The sequence below is a fragment of the Saccostrea echinata genome, unplaced genomic scaffold (genome assembly GCF_033153115.1).
Source record: "Saccostrea echinata isolate AGI-Se365-2 ecotype Australia unplaced genomic scaffold, CSIRO_AGI_Sech_v1 ptg000022l, whole genome shotgun sequence".
NCBI classification, from domain to species: domain Eukaryota; kingdom Metazoa; phylum Mollusca; class Bivalvia; order Ostreida; family Ostreidae; genus Saccostrea; species Saccostrea echinata.
Genome location: NW_026889771.1, coordinates 3,391,716 through 3,418,155, shown reverse-complemented (window position 1 = coordinate 3,418,155; position 26,440 = coordinate 3,391,716). Strand labels below are relative to the sequence as shown.

Genomic DNA, 26,440 nt, shown 5'->3' with positions numbered 1-26,440 from the left:
AGGTTGGATATGAAATTTCATATCGATAAAATCAGTGATTTGGTCGTCCATAACGCAGAAAATCCAGGTTGTATCGCGTATATTTTAGTAACATTTACGTGAAGAGCTGATCAGCCATTGTCGCCTTTGACGTCACAGGGTCACGTGATCGCTATCTAATTAACTTAGATTTTTAATTCAGGGGTTTTCATCTGAGTCAATAATTGGTTAATTACCGCGGTTTATCAGCAGTAAAAACACAAAATTTATAAACTGTGGTCATAAGGAACGTTTTACGCTTTTAATTTCAAATAATTTAGAAACATGCGATAAGTCCTTTAAATTAATCAAAAGTACGCATGCGCGGGATGAAAAGGCGGCAGTTTTTGTGCTCTGTAAGTTTTTGGATTTTTTGCTTGGAATATGTAATATTCTGTATGTGATTGTGGATATATATGTACATCTGTGCACTCTGATTCCTAATGATGTCAAATGAAGCTAAGAAAAGGAACCCAAAAAGAAAAAATGACAATCAAAACATCAGTGGAGAAAGTTACAATAAAATACCGATTAAAAATACCCTGAGTGAAGACTTCTCAGTGCCACGTATGAGTTCGACGCCTGTATCGAACACGGAAGATAGACAGAAAGGGGTGAATGGGGTGACAATGACTTCGGAAGGCCCACAAGGCCCTCAGGCAACCTTTGTTGGAATGGAAGTGCTTTCACCAATTAACCAATTAAATGAGTCACTGTGCAGTAGAATTGACTCACTTACACAGACAATTAACCAAATGAACGGTAAACTACAAAAACTGGATACTATTGAAATGAAACTTAGCCAGTTTGAAACGGAATTAAGAACCGTAAAAAATACAGTGTACGTAGCGGATAAAAGAATAACTGAAGTTGAAAAGGCAATGGAATTTATGAACCAAACGTTTGAGACCAGTAGAAAAAATACAGCAGAAATGACAGTTGCGGTGTCCTCCATAAAACAAACTACCCAACAAACTAAGCTCGATACGGAAACAGTCCAAGGCCAGGTACGAACAGTCCAAAACAAGATCAAATGTGCTGATACGGAGCTTTCAAGACATTCAAAGATGATAGAGGGCATGGCGAAAAATATGGACCAGTTAAGACGAGATAAAATCCAAATGCAAGAAACAATAACAGATTTGCAGTTTAGGTCAATGAAAATGAACTTGGTGTTCAGTGGTTTGGGAGGAGAGAGAAAGAATGAAAATACACAGGAAAAGCTGCGTCAATTTCTCTACAACGAGCTGGAGGTTACGCATCACGTAGAATTTAGTAATGTACATCGCTTCGGACGTTTCTCTAAAGGGAAAACCCGACCAATTGTTGCTCGCTTTCTGTATCAAGAGGATCTTGACATGGTTCTGGAACGATCAAGCTGGCTACGGGGAACATCCTTTGGAGTACATAGACAATACCCAGCGACCATGGAAAAACGTCGACGGGAGCTCATACCAATCATGCGTCAACTTCGTAGCGAGGGGTCGCATGTCAAACTTGTGCGCGATAAGTTATTTGTGAACGGTCTGCAGTATGACCCGGACAATCATAGCTATTCAGAGGAAGAAGAATGGGAAACGAATGATCCTATGGACTACGATACGAACACAAATAATTACCATAGCTACACTTCAACGCAGGGCACTGCAATGGGTTTCAGATAGGAGTGCGTGGCCGCTACATCCAATCAGCGTGATGTTCTTCATCTTGATTGCGGCCGCATCAATCCTGTGACTGAACAACATTGTAGAGACAGAAAGGTCAGTGACTTCACCTCTAACCTTTCTTTTATAGTGTGGAATGTAAATAAAGGTATTAGACAAAAGCTGAAAGATAAAGAGTTTGTAAATATTGTAAATAAATATGATATTATAGCTCTTTTGGAATGCTGGATCTGTGCAGGTGATGAATCATGTATATATTTAGATAAGTACAATTGTTACACTTTTCCTAGAAATTGTGGAAGAGGGGGAGGAATTGTCATTTTTTATAGAAACATGCAGAGTATTAATGTTAATATCGTAGAATGTTTTTGCAATACTGTTATCTGGCTAGAAATTATAAAGGGGTCAAATGTAAATGAAAAGCCTATTTATCTAGCTTCTTGCTACATACCACCAGAAAAAAGTACCTTCTATAAAAAGGAAGATGTAGATATTTTTCAGTATTTAGAAGAAACAATTTGCAGATTTTCTGGCAAGGGAAAGGTTTATTTAACTGGGGACTTAAATGCTAGATGTGGTAATTTAGATGATTTTATAAGGAACGATATGATAAATAAATCGGTATCAGATAATATGCAAGTTTTTACTGATTACGATTTAGATACAAACGAGTCTACAAGAAATAATATTGATAGTTTTGTGAATAACTTTGGTAGAAAACTGACAGACTTGTGTAAAACCAATGCGAATTATTAATGGAAGACATAAAAATGATCTACATGGGGGTATCACTTTTTATGGTGCAAATGGTATGAGTACCATTGATTACCTAATAACAAATAGTGAAAACGCTAGTAATATTGTAGATTTTACTTTAGGAGATTTTACTGTTTTTTCAGACCATGCACCCATTATTTTTTCTCTAAATGGGTCATACAAAGAAAGTGATGTTGTTTGTGATCAAGAGCAGTCAGGTAGAACGGTTTTTAAATCAGTAAAATGGGTAGAAGAAAATGTAACACAGATAAATACTACTCTCAGTAATAACTATGACTTACTTTCTAATTGTCTGTTTCATTCCTTTGATAGCACAGAGGAAGTAAATCAATGTGTAGAAAATTTTAGTAAAACTTTATGTGATTTAATACTACCATACTGTAAAATTATACAGAGTAATAGCTCTATTTCTGTGAATAGAAATATTAATTCATTACAAAATGAAGATAAACCATGGTTTAATGAAGAGTGTAAGTCAAAGTACATAGAATATAAAACAGCTCTAAACCATTTTAATAAACAGAAATCTACTGATAATAGATTGCTATTACTTAATAAAAAATCGGCATACAAAAAAATTATGAAAAAATGTAAACACAGTTATGAGAGACATCAAGGTAATAAAATCGAGTATATCCGGAAGTACAATTCTAAAAAAATTTACAAATTGTTTGAACGTAAGAAAGGGCAAATAAGTTCAGATTTATCTGCTAATGATTTCTTAGAACATTTCAAAAACTTGCTTGAAGGTAATACAGAAAGCAGTAGGAATAATGAATTTAATCACATAGAGACACAACCATCAGTATACTGTGAATTAGATCAGGAAATCACGGAACAGGAAATCGAATATGCTATTGATAAATTAAAGCATGATAAAAGTAATGCAGAAGATTGCATGATTAACGAATTCTTTATACATTGTAAACAAATACTCATGCCTATTTTATGCATGTTATTTAACAAAATATTTACATCAGGCCATTATCCAGAGAGCTGGTCTACTGGGTGTATAGTGCCAGTATTTAAGAAAGGGGATACAAATAATCCTAATAATTATAGAGGAATTACACTTGTTAGTTGCATGGCCAAATTATTTACAAGCATATTGAATAATAGACTAATGCATTGGGACAAAGAATATAACATAATTACAGATGCACAATTTGGATTCAAGCCAGGTGCAAGTACCATTGATGCAATATTTGTACTACAGACGCTAGTTAACAAATTTTTAAGGAACAAAAGGAAACTTTATTGTTGTTTTGTGGATTATCAAAAAGCCTTCGATTATATCAATAGACTTAACTTGTGGCTTAAAATTAGTTCTCAGGGTATTCAAGGGAAATTACTTTGTATTATTAAGTCTTTATATGATAATATCAAGGCATGTGTAAAATATAATGGCTTACTTACAGAGTATTTTGAAATTACGTCTGGTGTGTTACAAGGAGAAATTTTATCACCATTGTTATTTTCTATGTATTTGAATGACTTTGAACGTCACTTTATTACAAATAATTGTCCATCAATTGAACTGCAGATGTTAAATATATTTTTACTGATGTATGCAGATGATACTGTTTTAATATCTGACTCTGCTGATGGTTTACAAAGAATGTTGGATGCATTGTATACATACACCACAGAGTGGAATTTAACTGTAAATGTTGAAAAAACAAAAATATTAATTTTTCGCAATAGTCGTAAAATCCTTGAAAATGAACGTTGGATATACAACGGTTGCATTGTTGAAGTTGTTAATCAATTTAATTATCTAGGAATGTTGTTCAATTATAATGGCAAATTTGCTGAAACACAGAAACATTTTTCATGTCAGGGTAAAAAAGCTATGTATGGTGTAAACAGTAAAACTAGGGATTTGCATTTTAACGTAGAAACACAATTAGCAGTATTCGATACCTATATTAACAGTGTAATGAGTTATGGAGCTGAAGTGTGGGGATTTCACAAGGGTCAAGATATAGAAAATGTTCACTTAACTTATTGTAAAAGAGTTTTAAAAGTCAGACAAAGCACCAGTAATGATGCAGTTTATTGTGAATTAGGTAGATTTCCACTTATACTAGAAAGGAAAAAGAAAATTTTGAAATATTGGGTGAAATTAAAAAACAGTGATAATTGTATTTTACAATCATGTTATCAAGATATGGTGGAAAATAATGATGAATGGATTGTAAACATTAAGAAGGAATTTCAAAGGCTTGGTTTAACTGACATGTATAATAGCAATTGTATTGATAATAATTCTTTGAACATCGTATTTCAAAGAATGTATGACGGTTATAAACAAGATATTATGGCAAGAATTTGTAATTCTCCTAAATATTTTTTATATCAACATGTAGTGGATAATGTTGTACTACAGACGTATTTAAGAAAACCATTACATTCAAAGTATAGAATACCTATTAGTCGTTTAAGACTATCAGCGCATGATTTAAAGATAGAGAGGGGAAGGTATTGTAACATAGAAAGAAAAGATAGAAAATGTGAAATATGTATATCAAATGAGATAGAGGACGAATTTCACTTTGTATTAAAATGTCCTCGATATGAAGAACTAAGAATTAAATATATCAAGAGTTATTATTTTAAAAAACCATCAGTTTTTAAATTAGTACAGTTACTGAGTTCCACAAATACTAAAGAACTATGTAACCTAGGTAAATTTCTGTATTTTTCTTATCAATTAAGAAATGATGTTTTAAATAGTGTACAGTAAGAAATGATAATACATTAAATGCTATTGTTTTTGTAATTGCCACATGTAATGTATATTGTATAGCATATACTACACTTATCCTGTGCAAAGCTTATGTATAAATATTTATGTACATATTTTGTATACCTACGAGATGTAATGTCTCTGGTTCAAATAAAACAAACAAAATTAAATTGTAAGTAAATGTGCCTTTTCTTTGCTTGTGGTTATCTAGGAGACAAAGTACACAATTGTGATGTGAAGCAAATGAGAGTTACTCCCCTTTGCTAAATATTGTTAATCAAGAAATCCTTGTATATAATTTAATTAACAGGTTATTTGATTGAATGAGAATACAAGAAAGAATGTTATATATATATAGAAACAAAATAAAATGAATGTTTGGTTTAAATGAGCAAAGTATGCTCAAAGTCAGATTCTTGCCTGGAAAGCAGTATAAAAGATTGACATAAAGATTATTTATATACTTAGCAAAAGTTGTAATTGTACACAGTGTGCATACTATGTGGTGATCTAAGTTAGTGTCACTTGTAGAGGAGTTGTGGATGACAGGAGACTGGATGTTGTTTTATACTTTATCAAAGTGAACAAAGAATCCCAGAGAGCCAGAGTGACTTATTGTAATTAGTGACAAGTGGCAAATAACCACGTTGTATATACCCAAGTCTGTGTGTACTGAATTGTAGCACTAGGCAAGTGACAAAAAAAATATCTGTATATATTGAATACCTTACACAATAGGCAAGTGTTCTTTGTATTTGTATATTTTGCATTCATTATCATCCCTGTAAGACTTGGGAAAACCAAGTATGATCCAAAGGAGATCAATCGGGTCTAGCACATTACAATAAGCAAGGGTATTTTTACCAGATTTTTAGCTCACTTCGACGAAGTCAAGATGAGCTCATGCTATACCTCCGACGTTGGCGTCCCGGTTAAAGTTTTAGGAGCAAGTCCACTCCCAAGTAACTATAAGCCCTACCTGAACCAAACTTGCATGGATGATGCATCTAGGGATGGACACTACCATACTTGCTTCGAATGCTGGATCTGACCTAGATTTTCCAGATGAGTGACCAAGTTAAAGTTTTTGGAGCAGGTCTTTTTCCAAGTAACTATAAGTCTTACTTAAACTAAACTTGCATGGATATTGATCTTGGGATGTATACTAACTAGAAAAAAATATGATGTGAGATTTGCCTTACTTATAGATAACATTTGTCGAGGTGAGCTTCGTAATCTTTGATTACCTATGTTTGAAATTCTTTAGCAACATTGCTTCGTCTATCAGTTAATTTTGTTTTATACTTCCGTAGATCCTTTAGTGTTGTATTATACTCAGGTGACCGTTAAGGCCCTTGGGCCTCTTGTTTAAAAAAGAATCCAAAATACACCTACTAGTTGACAATATTTGATGATATGTGTTTAAAATCTAGGATAAAGACAACTTATATTCTCATGAACGTAACATACTTTGTGTAACGTAACACTTGACAGACAAACGTTCGTGGCTTCTCGGGCTCTCTCTGTAGCTCTTCTTATCGAAATGTAAACACATTTGCATAGAACACTGGAGAAAATTTAAATATTCATAACCTTTAAGTAAAATGTATAAGAAGAAGCATCTCCGAGCTCCATTCTTAAAATAGAACGTAACGCCCACTTGCCATGACAGACGCAGGAATTTCTAAGTACACGTGCTTTTCTGTTGAATCCGCGATCACTTAATTGATAAACAGGTAAATTTTCTATCAGTAGACAAGAAAGATAAAATAGTTTGCATAAACAATGGCCCATTTTATAACAATGTACCCGGTGTATTGAGACTGACAGACGTTACGTTCAAAATATGAGAAGAAATAAATTTCAATTTTTCTTTTATTTGAGACATAATGTGCATTAAAATACTTTTGTATGTTAATTTTATCCTTCCTACACAGTAGTGAATGAAGATATTCTGTGTACAAGGTATTATCGCCGTATATTTGACTTTTATTTTGACATGGTTGAAAATGTCCCCCTACACATGCGTAATTCTAGTGGAATTATCAAATTCATTTCAAGAAAAAAAAAGTAAGTTGATGAAAAAATCTGCTTATTTTATCTCTTTTATATATTTGCAATATATTTTTCAATATAAAACATTTCTTATGTCAATTTTTTAAATAATTCATTTTATATTCCTCTTGTTAAAATCATAGGTCAAGATGTACTCAAGAGCGAATTTAGAGCCATTACCTGTAAATAGGAATTTTTGTTTCACGGGGGGGGGGGGGGAGGGGGAGAGATGTTTTAAAAATATTTTCCGTTTTCCGTTGATTTCTATAGTGAAAAACACAAGTTTTACCCAAATTATAGAGTTATCTCTCTTTGTTTTCCCAAAGAAGTAATGTTTTATGAAAATTCATATAAATATCTATATACATATGAAAAATCATTCAAATGTGTTAACTTTTGAAAATTGACTTGGAGGTAGGCGGGAGAACAATACTATCGTTCGCATTTCTTTATTTTTTTTCAACATTGGACTAAAAATAGATTGAAAACTTCTAAATTGATACAATTATTATGATGTGCTACAGCATTTTCGAGAAGTGGTGTAAATGAGATATGGAGATAACGAACAGTATTCAAGCTCAAACTTCTAATAAAACAATACAAATCAGGAGCAGAGCAAACATCAGAAGTGGGATCAGGTGCCATGGAGCAGTAAGCATCCTATGCCGACCGGTCACACCCGCTGTGTGCTCCTTGTCATGATCGGGAAAAACGGAAAAAATCCGTAGACAATCCAGTGAGTAAATAATGGCCTAAGAATAAGTATGAAAAACTTCAGTTAGCATTTGACCTAATGATACATTGTATTTGCTAACAAGGTCATTGTATCGACCATAAAACTTGCGAAATGATGACTTTAAACGAAACTGTTGATTTTCTTGTTTCATCATTTTGTTTGTCAATAGCTTGCCTCGTTTTATAAATTGTTCGTACTTAAAGTATGCTCTTGCGCATCGAATCAACTAAGAGACATTAACCCCATATATAGGTGATAAGGGTAAATTGCAACATAAGTAAGGGAAGATGACGATTGAAAAGTTGAAATCACGTTGATCATAAAGCTTTGTTGCTAGTTTACTATATACTTCTTCTTCTAGTAAAATATCTAAATATGAAACAGATGTGTCAGACCCTATGGTATCTTTTATTTTAAGCTCACTGGGATATATCGAGTCGACATATGACTGGAAGTAACTATTGTTAATTGATAATACGTCGTGGATATATCTGAATGTCGAGTTGAAGACCACAGCAAGTGTTTTCTTCTGATGTATAAGATTTTGAATAAATTCTGCTTTATATGAATACAAAAATAGGTCTGCTAATTACTGGGCGCAATTGATTTGTTAATCAAATGTGGATTCACAAAAACTCCAAAGAAAGTTTAGAAAATTTAAAATCACATTTATCAACTACCATATGTAAGACTTTTATTAGTAGTACATTCTTCCCATTGAAAAAAAATATTCATAAGAAAGATAACTCTTGCTAATGAATGTAATACATTCTTTTCTTACAAGCACTTATAACATTGTTATATTCTGATTAAGGAAGCAGTTCTTTATTATGTTCTTTAATATGAATTTAATAGGTATATATGACACTAAATATTATTTTCATATATACCTTATATTTTTTAATTTTATGTTGTGATAATAAATTATTACTGTTTCTATTCTCTGTGTTAAAATTTCTTCATATCATGATCTGACATAAATATCATTTCTGAAAAAAAAAACCAACGCTTCATATAATTTTTTTTATCAATGTTGTTGTTATGGATGCTATCATTTTCTAAAATTTGAATTTTGCATTTACTTCCATACATTTAAATCCAAATTTTACAACACGATATATCTTATAGAAAAAATAGTTAAACGCTTTAAAAAGGTGCTACTACTTGATACAAGAAACATTTAGAAAACATACAAAAATACCAAATTCTGTAATTGTGAACCAAAAATATAGAAATTGTACAAACTCAAGTGCATAAGTTCGCGTAGATCATTATAGATTTAAACCAGTAGGAATAAAGACGTGCAAGAAGATCAATTAACAGTCGACTAAGGCACCCGATAAGTCAAAAGTCGGATTTTGACATAGATACAATGACCTTACGTCCATGGCGATATACCATGTATCTTTTAAACTTACTTTGATATGTAACAAAGTATCGATGGAACATTGACACGATGACTAATTAGAAAACAATGTTGAACAATGTTTCAGTAGTCTTACAAAGGTGTACAGTCAACTTAACTAATTGGAGCAGTGTATCAGCGACAATGCGGGTATCTACCTGTTATCAGTATAATACCTTTAGATTTATATGTATAAATACATATATCGGCGATTTTTTTGCCATAATAGGTCCCCCTTTTCTATCATCACTATGGTTTAATTAGAAGGTTTTTTGAGCATTGTTCGATTTGCATCTATGGATCAAACGAACTGTAAGTATTAACTCATGTTTCTTGTATACAAAAATAACATTTTCACCGTTAATTACAGAAGAATTGCTTTTGTCTAAGATGGTTTGTAATAACAATTAAGTAGAAACACAACTCAATAGCTGATTACACAAATAAGGATATTTTCATGTTGTCCTATATCCGTATATTTTAAATCAATGTTGTAGTAATAAAAGTAATGGGAACTCAGAAATCAATGAAATTTTATGTAACTATTTAATATAAACTGGTATTTCTGCTGTCTTTCTTGAATTAAAGACACCATATAAGTAGAGTCTGCCACATCTGATTCATATTTAGACGTTTAACTGACTATAGACGCTAAGGGTCAACTAACAACTCAATTGTATGACAAACGAGATGACTTCAGCTTTCTCATTGTCAACTTTCCTCATTTATGTAGTAATATTCCACAATCACCTATATATGGTGTTTACGTCTCCCTACTTATTCGATACTCAAGAGCATGCTCTGAGTACGATCAGTTTTTAAACAGAGGCACGCTACTGAGAGATAAGTTGATGTTACAAAGATTTTAACAACCTTGTTTAATCAACATTTCGTACATTTTATGGTCGTCATAATGACCCTCTTAAAATATAATCTCACACTGGTTCGTATTTTGGTTGTTTCATACCAACTGTTAGGCCCCTTTTTTATGCTTGATTTGACTACGGTATGTTTCCTCTACCGATCAATACATATGGGTCACGGCGGGTGTGACCGGTCGACAGGGGATTTTTACTACCACCTCTGGAATTTCAAGAGGTACGTGTTTTATGCCCTTACCACAGGTATGTATTGTTTTTGGATTCTTTTAAGATTGATCACAGTTCGTTATGGTGGTGCATTCTAAACATGTATAGACGACAGGGAAAAGATAGTAATAATAAAATGTAAAACAGTTCTTTATATTATGAGATGCAGAGTGCATAGGCACCTGTTGTTTTAAATATTGTTTTACCCCATAGTATATGATAATAATAATGATATTTCGGGCCTGATAGCCAAGAGGGGTCCAGTGTAAACAAATGGAAGTGACTTACCTTCTCTATTTTATAATACCGCGGGTATGATTTTTTAGTAAAACGTTAATTCTGCGTTATTTTTTGGATTTTTCTTATGGAATACATTGTAAATGTGTACTAGAAGAATAGTTTATGAAAAAAGGACATAAAAATATTTTTTGACCTGTGGGGCATATTGGAGGGGGGGAGGGGGTCCTGTCCACAAGTACCTGTGTTCACCAATATAGAGAGTTAAGCTGTATATGAAGAAAGAGTAACATGTATATTTTACCACTGTGACTTCTTCATCCTGTAATAAGTTATATTGAATTCAGAAGAAAAACGAACCAAGTATGAGGTGAACGATTTTATACTATCTAGACTAAACTAAAAATAAAGATGAATATAACAAAGGACATTCTGCCAAAGACAATTGTTTCTGAAATATTTTTCTTTGCTACACTTAAGTTTCAGAATTTGACTATTATTATCATTTTTTGTTGTCAGGAAGCTTCCCCTTCTCTCCCAAAAGAAAAAAAAATCTCATAATTTGTTATCTTTTATTTATGAACTTTTAAGAAAATGCTAAGGCGAACTGTTTATTGCCATTCTCTTCTACAAAAATTTATCTAAAAAATTGTACTTATTCATATATTTTAAGAGACATATATCAAAGAAATTAGCCAATGGACGTGTTTGTGGCAGGTATTTCAAATGGTATCATATATTTTGGGACACCCTGTACTTTTAAGATTAGATGCCTTGTATTATTATCATATTCTATGGGGTAAAACAATATTTAAAACAACAGGTGCCTATGCATTCTGCATCTCATAATATCAAGAAGTGTTTTACATTTTATTATTACTATCTTTTCCCTGTCGTCTATACATGTTTAGAATGCACCACCTACATATAAATCATGAAAAACATGCTTTGGATAGAACTTAAATATGAATAAAAAATGAAAAATTTCTTTTGTGTTTTCTTACTTTTCTAGACTACTAACATTTCTTTAATGAAATTAAATCACGTTTAATAAACTATAAGTATCAAAATATTTTGAGGGAAAATCTTAAATTCAGACACGATGATATTCAGAGTTGATATCGACATTGAACCCCTGTTTGTATCTATGTATAGACAATATTATCGTTATGCCTTACTTTCTGCACTTTTAATTACTATAACTTGTCGTGGAGACATTCACGTGACCATTTAACCGAGATATGATAACTGACCACTTGTACCAGCGTGATAACAAAGACCTTGGATGCAGACTAAATTTCAATGTCCTTGAAGAAGCAGATTTATCTAAGTTACCTCTTCAAAAAAAAATAATCATAATAAAAAAAATGCCCAAATAACGTTTCATTCATTTCCTATGTACATTTTATGTAGTTTACTACTTTTATTTCAGGGGGATGTCGATACTTGTTGCTTGCATGTGATTGTCTCATTGCCTTCGGATGTTTCTATTGTGTAGATATTCCCAGTGCTCTACAAACAGAACTACAGAGCTCTCATGTAATCAAATTGAAATATTTTATTTCTTTGAAAATACACTATTCATCTCTCAACATAAAACAGACAGGTTTTTCAAGGTACAACAGAACACGTGCATGTCGTAACAAAGGAGCATTGCTAAATAATAAGTATTTTAATTTGAATTATAAAGTTAATGTAAATTTATTGCTATTATGTACAAAAATTGAGATGTTGTTTATGAATTAAAATCTTGATACAGGTAAATTGTAGTGGTGTACAGAAGAATGTGACTTGTTGTGAGGAATGTCTCGGTATCGGCCCAGATCATTACAATCAACTCTATGCTGTTTTCTCATGGACGTACGTTTTATCTAAATGTATACATAATTGTAACAGAAACAGAGTACATATGCACTGCATAGATAATTGATTAAAGTCTTATTTGTAAAGAGATGTTGTTATTATATAGTGAACATAAACTTTATCTTGGTTTTTAGAAACGCTGTAATCGTTTTGCCTATCGGGGTTATACTGGACCGAATAGGAAACAGAAGTAGGAAGAATCTTAAAAATTATATTTTTCAATTATAATTTTCAAAAATATTTACTTTTAAATCTGTAAGTATTAAAATATTAAGTAAAATCATTCTTTCTTTTGCTTTTAAGTGACAGCAATTCTGTCAACATCAATGGCCGCCATCGGTTCGTCTTTATTTGCCCTGTCTGTGACGTCGTGGTTTAAGATGACGTCGGCCATGTTTCCAATGATGATCGTTTCTAGAGCAATTTTGGGAGCCGCAAATGGAGGATGTCAACGTATGTAATCCATAACATTAATCAATGATTTTTTCCGCTCACATGTACATGTAATGCAAGGCTTTATGTTTACTAACAAATTATATATACTGTAAGTAATCTAATATATTTGTGGCGGTCAGACGTGTTCGATCGCCGGTGGCCAGACAGGTCAGTTGGTACCTGACTGGAGATTCCGGGGGCCCAGGTTCAAATCCCGGTCATTTTTCTCTTTTTCTGTTACATTTGGTGCCGTACCATGCCCTGGAAGTGACAGATGAAATACCTGCCAGGGAAGAGCTAGGGTTGGTGTCTTTGGGCCTTTAACATTTAAAGGAGGGAGGAATGTGGCGGTCAGACGGGTTTGATCGCTGTTGGCAAGATCAGTTGTTTGCTCACCTGACTGTAAATTCAGGGGGCCCGAGTTCGAATCCCTCGCATTTTTCTCCTCTCCTTTTACATATAATATATACATGTAATTCTCAGTAGTCTTTATATTGTAATCCTTTCATATATATGGCATCAATGGAAAAATCATCCGTTATTTTTTAACCATCCATAGATAATTATAATAACCTTTGATCATTTGAAATGCTTTTTTACTTAAATGATAGTTGTTCAAGATCGAGTTATTGCCTATTGGTTTCCGGACAAACTGGGTTTAGCCTTTGGAGCCATTGTGAGCGTCATAAGATGTGGCAACGTTTTGAATTTTTTTATCACGTCCAATATTGCAAAGGTTTATGGGGTTCCCATGGCACTTTGGACAGGTACACACAACTTTTAATTTAAATTTCAAACATTTTATAACATCAAAGACTCAGTTTATGAGTGTATTGACTATCTGTTTGCAGGTGCATTAATGTGCGGTGTTGGGTTTATGGCAGCAGTGGGGTACTGCGTTTTAGACGCAATTGGAAGCCGTAAACTGGACAAAACTCATGTATTCAACATCAAATCTCCACCAATAGTGAGTCAATTTATAAAATCTCCTTCAGTAGTGAGTCAATATTATATATCAAATCCCCACCAGAAGTGAGTCAATATATCAATATATATCATGTGATCAACATCAAATCTCCCCAGAAGTGAGTCAATATATTAATATATATCATGTGTTCAGCATCAAATCTCCACCAGGAGTGAGTTAATATATCATATCACCAGTAGTGAGTCAATATATCAATATACAGCATGTGTTCAACATCAAATCTCCACGAGAAGTGAGTCAATATATCAATTTAACACATGTTTATTCCTTCAAACTATGGATATAGCTCATAGGATATCGTTTTCATATCCACGACCGTGACGTCACAATGGCTTTTGCGTGAATTTGATCAAGTCAAATATTGTGGCTTTAAAAAAAGTGTATAACATGAAATAACTATGTGTACAACATATGATAAAAAGAATCTCAACACAGTTGGATAAAAATCATATCCAATCATAAACCAATGGGAGATTCTTTTTATCACATGTTCTACACATAGCATATGTTTTACCCTATTTTCATATGTGAATTCACTTTATTTGACTTCATCACTTTGACGCAAAAACTATTGTAATGAATCAATACATATACCAAGTGTTCAGAAACAAATGTTCACCAATAGTGAGTCAATATATCAATATACCAAAAAAACATACAAAAATTTCTGGTTTTTGTTATACAGTGTATACGATTTTGACTTTAAACATGTCAATGGGAAATAAAGAAGTTAACTACATCATTCAATACGATTTATGACTGAATATAATCTATTTGATGTTCAGACATATTTTGATATCAAGATAAATCAAAATGTTTTTGTGTGTGTGTGTGAAAAGTTACATTATGTATCCTTTTTTTCCCCGCAGAAATTAAGCGATGTTAGAAATTTCCCTTTGTCCTATTGGCTCGTCACAATTATGATCTCCACATATTATAGCTGTTTCATTCCATACGTGGCGAATGGGAGGTAAGCCAGATTTAAGTGACAATCGTTGATGCAACTTCAATTTTGTTACATTTAACTAGTATCTACATTACAAACTTTATCAAAGGATATCGACACTGGAGTCTTCAGATTTATTGATTCTTTTTAAAGTTTTTTTATATACTTAGGACGATTTAAATTTGAGTACTTTGCATCCCTCCATAAATACTTTTGCTTCACTCAGATATTGTCAACTTACACTATTTTTTCCAGCAAATTCATCCAGGACAAGTATGGATATTCCCGTGTGGAATCGTCATATATAAATGGAGCTGTTTATGATGTATCCATTGTTGTGTGCATTACCACCGGCTTATTTCTCGTAAGAATTTCACAAATCATTGTTTATTGTGACTAAATTTATTAACAAGACTTGCTTATCTGTAAATTGTAAACTACTGTAAAAGTTTGCAAGAGGGTTTAAGATTTTCTTATGCATTTATAGTTGAGCCCAATATGTGGGTTCTGAAAGAATCATGCAACACAAATTGAAGATTATGCACTAAGAAAAAGTCTCCATTATTATCATTGAATACACGAATACATTATTTTACAAAAATAAAGAAATAAAATAAAGAAAAAATTAAAGATAATTTTTTTAAGAATAGAAATTTTTAAATTAAAGATAATTTTTTTAAGTATAGTAATTTTCATGTGAAAGTAGAAATATTTGTTTGATTTAATAGAAAGATCAAAACTCGTTCCATCTTCCCAAGTCAAGGGTTTTTGATCCGCTCCCCTCCACATATACAGCAAGAATAAAGGTCTCCGGTTGGGCAAAGATACAAATACCCTTGAAGCAAGTGGAAAAGCAATGTTCACAAACATTATAGACACACTTAGGAGTAACCACACATTTCGTGCTTTTACACTCAAAATAAACCACTTTAAGTACTGATATCTAATTTTGAGTGCATACTCTTGTTATATGCCAAATGATTGCATTTGAAGAATTCATCCACTAGGTTCAAATTTGACTAAACAATTGAAGTATAATTGTGTTAATTCACTTATCTTTCGTCGATCAGGGCTGTGCTGATTGTTTCCGTTTGTTTTTAGGACAGATTTGGAGGAAGAGCAATCTCGTCAACTCTTGGGGCGGCACTCTGTGTTCCTGTTATTATTTCACTTGCATTCTTTGAATTACCTCCCCTTATACTTACTATTTGTTTTGGAACTTTCTATTCCGTCACAGTGGTATATACTTTTTATTATTTGATAAAATTTTCCTAACTATTATGAAAACAAAATCGAATTTATAAATTTCTTTCGTTTTTAAATGTCAAAATAAATATTTTTGGTATTTTCTTTATTTTGAGAATAGCAATTTCTAAATCTGACCAGAGGCCTACCTCTGATCTGATATAAAACAATTTTACTTTTCTAATTTGTGCAACGTCGAATAACTGCAGTTATCAAGATATGAAGATTTATAGATACATGTATAGGTAGATTTTTCCTTAAGAAATAATAAATCTACTAAATCATCCACATTTTTACCTTAAGGTGAGTCTGTGGCCATCCATTGCTAAAGTTGTCCCCCTTGCAACTGTTGGGACTGCGAATGGCATAGCTGCCTTTATGCAGGGGTTAAATATTGGCATGACTAACCTTGGAATTGGTAAAATTCTGGGGTCTGTTGAGAAGTAAGTAACCGTTTTAAGTCAGTAGATCTAGAAATGTACATTATTTTACTTAATATTTTCATGTAAAAATTAGCAAATTTTATAGCAAAAAATTTTTTTTTTATCTTTATGTACTTATTAAATATGCATCTGAATGTTTTAAATTGTGCTTTTTTGTTCGAAAATAATTTAGCCAATATATATAATATATATATATATCTTAAAATTATATAACAACCTCTGTTTAAAAGATCTGATGTGAACAACAGACTAACCGACTGGAAAATTGCACTGACAATTTTATTATGTCAGGCCTCTATTTGTACTGTGCTTGGAATCTGGCTTAATGTCAATGAAAAACTAAAGGTATGTTTTGTTTTGATGTAATACAACTATCTATATATTTCTATTTGTTCAGGATAGGTTTTGTATATAATTTGTACGATCATATTTTATTCATTTACTGTTTTTTTTTAATCAGAAAGGATCCTTGAATGGACGATACAAGAAGATGGCGGCTTTAAAGCCCCCAACAGAGAAGTCTAAACTGATAACACCAGAGGATAAGGAAGATTTTTATGATTCCATAGACTCTGGTTATTCAATACAGACCTAAGTATTTTGGCCTTAGTTACATTTTTATAAAGACCTATGTCTCTTTCCTTATTACTGTTTCATGAAAATTTGATTATGTTTTGTGAACCTTTTGTTCAATATGTTTACCTATATATAGTGTTCCAAGAAATTATTGAGAATTTTTAAAAAAAATATTTTTATCTAAAATAGTGAATAATAACATATTTAATATTACCTTTTTTCTAATGACAATACACCTTACTTTCTTACAATGCATGCAGTTTTCATGGACATTCTTCTATTTATTCTATATACTTTCTCTTGTCCACTGTTGTTCAGGTTTTGTGCTTTTGAGAATAGAAATCTTATTCAAGATATGTATTATCAAGGAATTGTAAAACCTAGTAATATTTCTGAAACACTTAGTATTTCACTGTCTACTTTGTATTGTGTGGTACAAAATATTGAAAAAGAAGAGGAACTCAGTGAAGGAAAGAGTAGGTAGGCCTAGTAAACTAACATTTACAGATCAAAAAAGGCTTAAATATCTGTTCTGTAAGAAGAACACTGATTGTAGAAAAATGGGGCTACTTTCCTAAGCCTACAAGCTCTTCCCCTATTTTGAATTCCTTTCCTTTTTCCAATATTTTTTGTCCCATGCGAAACAAAAGACATTGGAAAACTCAGTGTTTCAGACGTTTCACTAGTTTTCAATCCTTTGATAATAAACATCTACAATAGGCTTTCTGTTTTCAAAACCACCGATTCTGAACATAGGCAATCGACAAAAATCATACAAAGTAAATGGTAAGCAATTCATGATAACTGTACATAACATAAGAAAGTAAAAAGTATTGTCCCTTGACAAAAAATTGATATTTAAAAAACTTTGAATATTTTATTTTCACAATATTTTTATAAAAAATTATCAAAATTTCAGGAAACACTATATCGAGATATATTTGCTTCTTATAGAAATTTTATAGCTCTTACAAAGTAAGTGTTCTGTCAATGATGGTTACTTTTAACCTCGATTAGATGTAGGATTCATGAAAAAGAACCATCTTGCTCTAAACTAAGATGTTATATTTCCATTCACTGATGTTGAGACAGTGATAAACTCTGTAGATCTCAATGTACATATAAATCTATAAACCACATGTGTCAATGCAATGTTACACACTTGTTTTATTTGTGACTATAATGCATGAAATGTGTTAATGTTAGCCCGAGAAACATTTTTCATTGATTAAAATGTGAATAGAATTAAATATTGGCTAATTTTGTTATGGCATATGGAGTTACTTATTCTTTTATTCAAATTACCATGTGCTCAAATGTATGTAAACCAGGATGCACGGATGACCCCACTCCACCTCTTTCAAACAAATATAGTTACATGACACACACACATCCTCAAAAAAGGGAGGGTTTCTTAATTTTGAAATCCATCATTGGTTGCTTTTTAAAATCAATGGTGAATAAAATAAAACACTGATTTATTCAATTTTTGTTATTATTTTTTTCCACACAATAGAACTGGTGGTAACATGGGTTAACCTTTATAGAACTTCCTTCTGCAAATTAAAGCATAGTTATTGCACATTGTGTGTATTATTATTATTTGCCTTCTTTTCCCCAATTTAGAAAGAATGCGCGTGAAAATCGAGTAAATATTTCCTGTTTAAAAAAACTTCCCATCAAATATTATTTTTGCACTCTGAAAGATAATCATATCATAAAAATAAAAACAATTGTATAATTGTTCATATAGAAATTAGCAGCATACATGTAAACTGCAGAGTGAATAAAGTAAAAAATGTGATTTTAAACACTATAAGTATATAAATATAAATTATCTCCCATTTAAATATTAGAACAGTATCAATATTTTTATCATATTATTTAAATTTATGAACTTTTAAATATAGCATCATCCACAAATATTTGGTTCCAATTTTTATTGATTTTATTTTTTTTGAAACCTTAAATGTCCACTTTTATGTATGAAAAATTCCGTCTGCTTTTGGTATTATTTCCCTTAGAAACTACACGACTTTCGAAAATGTTCTGATGGCTTATAGCCATTCCACTCTTATATTATCAAATACTGTAACTGTTTCATTTCTTATGTGGCGAATGGTGTATGAAACAGGATAAATAACTGTCAACACGTCATTAAATTAAAAAAAATATTTAAAAAACATGGGTTATGACTATACTGCTTGTAGATAGACGTTTGAACTGCATATTTCTAGTATTTGGCTCATACATTTTTAAATGTATTTTATTTTTTTAAAATCCTTAAGTTTTCTCTATGATGCTTTAAACTTAAAGTACTAATGGTGCACTTATATTTGTTCGCAACATATATCAATGATTTGGCTAAGGAAATAAACGCACTAAATTGTGGGGTACAAGTTAACAATACTCAAGTATCAGTATAATCAATAGTATCAATAGCATCAATATTGCTTTTATGCTGATGATGTTGCTTTGATAGCTCCAAATGAGGGAAACCCTTCAGAAAATGTTCAATGCGGCATATATGAATTTTGCAACACTAGATGGTACAAACTACAGGTAGGTTGCAGATTCTGATTCCTAACACGAGTTATCTATAGGAATGGTACCGAAAATGGAGATTATCCATTAACAACGACAAAACCGAAGTAATGTACTTCCAACTTCAATCAAGACCTCCTTCAACTATACCTTTCATTGCAGCACAACCATCATCCACTTTGAAAGGCGTTATCGGTACCTGGACCTCTGGCTGGATAACCATCTAGACTTCACTTTTACTGTTTCGGAATCCAGCAAGTCGACAAGCAGAGCACAATTAGCACTCTAAATAAATAAGTAAAAGTATACTAATACTTAAATTATACGAATCCCTTGTGGAACCAGTTATGTACTAAGGAGCTGGGATCTGGAGGAAAGAAATACGCAATAATAAAAGAAATGTGCAAAATAAGGCCACTCGGCATTTCCTTAGCGCCAAAAAGAACGCTTCCAATGTCACAAGTCGTGATGTTTTGGGATGGGGTTCACCAAACACAAAACAAAAACTTAAGGTGTTTATACTTTTATTTCACATACAAGAAGCATTTCATTTATTTTGTAATTTTGAATAGACGTTTAATTATTATTTCCATTACATATGAATTGAACATTTCCTGAAATAAGTCTTTTACCACTGATAATTGTGATATTTTTTGATACGACTACAAAAAGGAAATTCCCATTTTGCATTATCAAAATTCCCATTTAGCCTTAAGTCTATTTTTAAAACTCATTTTCTACTTGAATATCTCATGCAAAGCGAAATCAGAACACATCTGTTCTACTTAAAAAGTGCTTGTGCTTGTTAGTAATGTAATGTAACCCCTTTTGTCAATACTACGTCTTCTCCTTATTTCAATATGCATGTAAAACTTTTGTATAATGCTCAATATGCTCAAAACAAACCGAAGAAAGACTACTACTGTAACGTATACTTCTATGGAAACAATTCCTGATAATTACATAACTTAATGACTAGAATGAAACTTCAATCTATACATAAGTATTGGCATTTTGCTTGTTACCAAATTAAGACCCGTTTCATTCTAAAATTTTGCATACTCTAATATTTCTTCTTTATTTATATACATGTATTAAAAACCAAATTACTGCAAAAATGAGTGCAAAAAATATTTAATACCTAGATATGAGTGTTCCACAATTATACCTGTAGGACCGAAAAGGAATTTACTGGCGATCCACGAATGTATGGTATATTTTGAAATTTTTGATAGTTTAACACCCTGTGCCGTCGTCACAGCATAGTATAACACCCAATGCTATGGAACGCCATAGCTGCCTTATGTGGTTATTTCATAGAAAGATGGTGCTTTTTTATGTTATGCTGTGGTTATTTCATGTGAAGATGGTGCTTTTTTATGTTATGCTGTGGTTATTTCATGTGAAGATGGTGCTTTATTATGTTATGCTGTGCTTATTTCATGTGAAGATGGTGCTTTTTTATGTTATGTTGTGCTTATTTCATGTGAAGATGGTGCTTTATTATGTTATGCTGTGCTTATTTCATGTGAAGGTGGTGCTTTTTTATGTTATGCTGTGGTTATTTCATATGAAGGTGGTGCTTTATTATGTTATGCTGTGGTTATTTCATGTGAAGGTGGTTTTTTATGTAAAGGTGGTTTTTCATGTGATGGTGGTTTTTTATGTGATGGTGGTTTATTATGTGAAGGTGGTTTTTCATGTGAAGGTGGTTTTTTATGTGAAGGTGGTTTTTCATGTGATGGTGGTTTTTTATGTGAAGGTGGTTTTTCATGTGAAGGTGGTTTTTTTATGTGAAGGTGGTTTTTCATGTGATGGTGGTTTTTTTATGTGAAGGTGGTTTTTTATTTGAAGGTAGTTTTTTTATATCTAATGTGAAGGTAGTCACTCTGAACTCCTAATATTTTTGAAGACTGAGTTTAACAGCTAATATCCCAAAATTTTGAAAGTAAAACAAATAGACAATATAATTAAAATCATTTTAACACGCCATTGCTAGTTCCTCTTTTTTCCATAGGCGCTTGGTTTCAGGATGGTGTATTTTGTGTATTATGTTTTTTTTTCTAGCTGTTTCTGAATAAACTCGATGACATAAAAATAAAAAAAAAATCACTGAAATTAGCACGTTTTAAAAATGTAATATTACTGTATACAAAAAAAGAGTGAAGGTATGAGAGTTGCAATCTTCGATTTTACGGGGTACCCGGCTCGTTCACACTTGATTTTAATCAATATCTACACTTTTCCTACCAGTTTCGGGTGAAATCTACATTTAAAATTGATTGAATAACGCCCTTCAATCGTCTGCCAATTTGAACTTGCCGTATGAAATATGCAGTAAACAAAAACATCCTGATAGTGAAAGCAATGGAAGTGACGATTTTTAACCTTGTAAAATGTAGAGGCGTCCATAACACGGAAAGTCTAGAGAGAACAAGTTTGGCGCGGTTTCTTTCCACTCTAGATTTTCCAAAGATGGCAACTGTCGTACCTACACATGTACACTCCTATTATATACAGTAATATGACATTTTTAAAACGTGTTAATTTCAGTGATTTTTTTTTATTTTTATGTTTTCGAGTGTATTCAAACACACCTAGAAAGTAACATAACACACAAAATGCTCCATCCTGAAACCAAGTGCCTACGGAAAAAAGAGGAACTAGCAATGGTGTATTAAAATGATTTTAATTACATCGACTATTTGTTTTGCTTTAAAAATTTCGAGATAATAGCTGTTAGACTCAGTATTAAACCTTCAAAAAAAAAAAAAATGAGGAGTTCAGAGTGACTACCTTCACATTAAATAGAAAAAAAACCCACCTTCACATAAAAAACCACCTTCACATGAAAAACCACCTTCACATAAAAAACCACCTTCACATAAAAAACCACCTTCACATGAAAAACCACCTTCACATAAAAAACCACCTTCACATGAAAAACCACCTTTACATAAAAAACCACCATCACATGAAAAATCACCTTCACATGAAAAATCACCTTCACATGAAATAACCACAGCATAACATAAAAAGCACCACCTTCACATGAAATAACCACAGCATAACATAAAAAAGCACCACCTTCACATGAAATAAGCACAGCATAACATAATAAAGCACCATCTTCACATGAAATAAGCACAGCATAACATAAAAAAGCACCATCTTCACATGAAATAAGCACAGCATAACATAATAAAGCACCATCTTCACATGAAATAACCACAGCATAACATAAAAAAGCACCATCTTCACATGAAATAACCACAGCATAACATAAAAAAGCACCATCTTCTCATGAAGTAACCACATAAGGCAGCTATGGCGTTCCATCAATGCCGTCGTCACAGCGTTGTATAATACCCAGTGTCGTCGTCTTAGCATAGTATAACGATACTTTTCTTTTAAAACTAAATTGTTTTAACACTTAACAAGGAAGCAATGATTAATAGAACGCCATCATGTATTCATAAGTTTGTGTATACTTGAAAGCAATCTGTAACTCTCACAAAAAGCAGATCTCACTTAGCGGTATAGTATGCTTACTCATTTTAAGTATTACTCGCATACATGGATGTGCCCCTTATAAAAGTACAAAACTGCTTGTCAGGAATGCATGAATAGTGTGTCTGTTTTTATAACTCCATTATAACATTTGGAGCTTATTAATACTGACGAAGTGAAAATGATTCGTGGCCTGTGTAAGGTCTTATAGTATTTGAGACCTTTTCTTTTCAATTTGCTTAGCTATAACATGACCATTCTTTGTTTGTAGGGAAAATTGTCAAATTTTTGGTGAAATAATTAATTTACTGAATGATCTGTCAATCATAAATATCCACTACATGTTCGTGTATTTCGTTCTTCGATATGATCTTTGCAACTTGCAAATGTTTCCTTGCAGGAAGAACATACTTTATTATAAATATTTCTATGGAATTTAGGCACATCCAATCAGCCTGTTTTTCATATCAATCCATCTACTAGTAACACGATCTGTACATATTATTTACTAATCAATTCCGGTCTTCAACTATACAGCACAATATACTCAAGGAAACATTTGGAATATTGGTCAGCAGAAATCAATAGTTTACTAAACAAAACATTTATTCGTCATTGACATTCTTAATTTATGAATACGTGGGGACTCTGTTAAAAGTAACGTATGAGTCATATCTTCATTGTCTCAATTGAACCTATTTCAACTCCAACTCCTATTGAGAATACCATCATTGAAATTCTTAAAATAAAAAACCAGTGCCTATTGCATGTTTTCTACCTTTAAGAAGTCTATTAGTTCTCAAAGAGTAAAAAATAAATTTAAGATTAATATTTTTTGAACATTAAGTTTTTTTTAATGCAAATGGAGTGCAACACAAGTTAAACTCTCAGTACTGTCAGTAACACTATTATCTTATTGAAGTTTTGAAGTTTTAAATCTTGTTTTTTTAAAATAACAATACATTTTTCTTTAATTATCTTTATCTTAGATAATACTCTTTGATGTTCCGTTCAAAACTGAAGAAAACATCAGATAGATAACACATATATTATAGATTGTATAGATTCAAATGTTGTAGCAAAAAGAACAAATATTAAGTTTAGACATTTTATACACGAAGCCTATGACAAGAAATACAACGATCGCCGTGATACCCCCAAATAAGTCACATCTCAATCGCCGAACTTTTGTCTTTTTACTATTTAAAATTTAAAATACAGGGTGTTTCAGCAAATATATCCCGACTTTGCGGTTTCAATATAAAGTTAGAGAGTATTAATGTAAGATTTTTTTGCAAAAAATGAAAACCACATAACCAAACAATTTCATCAATATGAAAGTTTAGGTAATACTGAATCAACTATTTTTTAAGACGGGCATTTTTATATTTTGAAGATCAGCAGCAGTTTTCGATTTAACCTCATTTTTTATGAGTTCGAAAAAGCCACAATGTTTCTAAATCAGCATTTTGTCTCTGGGTCCTGTGTGGCATATATTTTGACATCATTTGAAAAGTCTGTTTCCTAGAAAGATGGTTTTCATATGAAAACTTCTTTTTTTCAAAATCTTATGCACTAGTATTGGTGATTTTGGAGATCATCTGTTTGTATTGTTTAGTTCAAAAACATTCAAAGATCCATGTTTGGAGTAAAAAATCTGACAACCTGATTTTTGAAGATGTAATCAAAACTTCTATGGAAAAAATTAAATGATGTTATTTTATATTGTTTATATTACAATTATATTAACGGAAAATGTACTATAAAATACAGTTATAATTTTGTTAATATTTTATTATTGTGCAAAAATATAGACATCAAAAGTCGGGACATATTTGTTGAAACACCCTGTAAAATGAAAGTTGAATTAAATTCAATGTAAATCAAGACTTCACATAAAGCCAAATACCTTTTAAAAAGTCACCTGAGCATAACACAACACTATAAATGATCCACAGAAGTAAATAAAACAAAATAAACTAAAAGATGAAGATATGTTGCCCCAAAACAAGAGAAATAGGATGATAACTGATCAACAACATAATGTTGTACTCAGTAACAAATTATAAAATCAGAGGTATTTACTTTTTTGTACATGCCAGTGTTAATACTCTCCCAATTGTCACTATAACCATGTAGACAAAACAATAGTGCTTGAGCACATAAATTTATCTCACACTCTCTCAGATTGGCCTTTCTTGGTCTTTGAAGTACCTCTAATAACAAATTTCACAAATCTGATAAAAATACCATTGCTCATCACAACTTTGTACTCTGTTTTCCTCCTAGATTTTTACAGAATTAATGTATTTTTACTATATAATCAATGGAGTCTCACCCTGAACCAGAGCCCCTGAGCAAGGGGCCAAGAATGTCACAGATTTGGAAGAGGCATCCTTGCTAATCATAACTATGCTTAGTTTATCTGTTGAATACCCGGGAGCAAAGAAAAGGATTTTCAAAAAATTGATGCATTTTCACTATATCATGTTGTAAATTTTGAATTTACCAGGGGGAGGTAAATGCAAAATCTATATCATGTTGTAAATTTTGCATTTACCTGCCCCTAGTAAATTCAAAATTTACAACATGACAACTATACAGTCAACAGCTAGAACCCCAACCCAACATCAGAGACCCTGACCCAGGGAAGGTGAAATTCACAATTTTGGACGAGGCACCCTTGTTCATCATTACCATGTCCGTAGTATGATTGCAAAATACCAAAGAGTAGAGAAGAATATTTACAAAGAATTAATGCATTTTCACTATATAATCAATAGAGCCCCGTCCTAACACCAGAACCCCTGACCTATGATAATGCCAAAAGTTTGACTTCTTGATGTCAAAAAGTAAAGAGGATTTGTGAAAAATGCATTGGTGGACTATGAAATTCATGTTTTCTTCTCCTTTGCTCATAGATGCTCTATACCAGAATTGGTTGAAATTGGTCCAGCTGTTTATGAGAATAAGCTGAAAATGTTTGAAACTTTTGAAAGACGGACGACGACGGGCGAACACAGATTGTATTAGGTTACCTATGTGACTCAGGTGACCTAAACAAGTAAAATCCCGATTAAAGATGACCAAATAACATATTTTATCAAGTTACAAAGAAGAATCATACAAAATGGTGAATCAAAAAAAGTAGACTCCTCTAC

The 26,440-nt window shown here is 32.1% G+C and overlaps 1 protein-coding gene across 1 annotated transcript; it reads left to right on the top strand.

Moving 5' to 3' along the window:
* Window positions 1-9,688: 9,688 nt before the first annotated feature.
* LOC133190240 (major facilitator superfamily domain-containing protein 1-like) lies at window positions 9,689-17,252 on the top strand. Its single transcript, XM_061325752.1, has 13 exons — window positions 9,689-9,716; window positions 12,162-12,268; window positions 12,489-12,589; window positions 12,727-12,782; window positions 12,896-13,045; window positions 13,639-13,794; window positions 13,879-13,994; window positions 14,885-14,985; window positions 15,217-15,325; window positions 16,063-16,200; window positions 16,510-16,649; window positions 16,880-16,994; window positions 17,110-17,252. Exons 1-13 carry the CDS (start codon window positions 9,701-9,703, stop codon window positions 17,242-17,244), a joined length of 1,440 nt encoding a protein of 479 aa, XP_061181736.1. The 5' UTR covers window positions 9,689-9,700; the 3' UTR covers window positions 17,245-17,252.
* The last annotated feature ends 9,188 nt before the right edge of the window (window positions 17,253-26,440 follow it).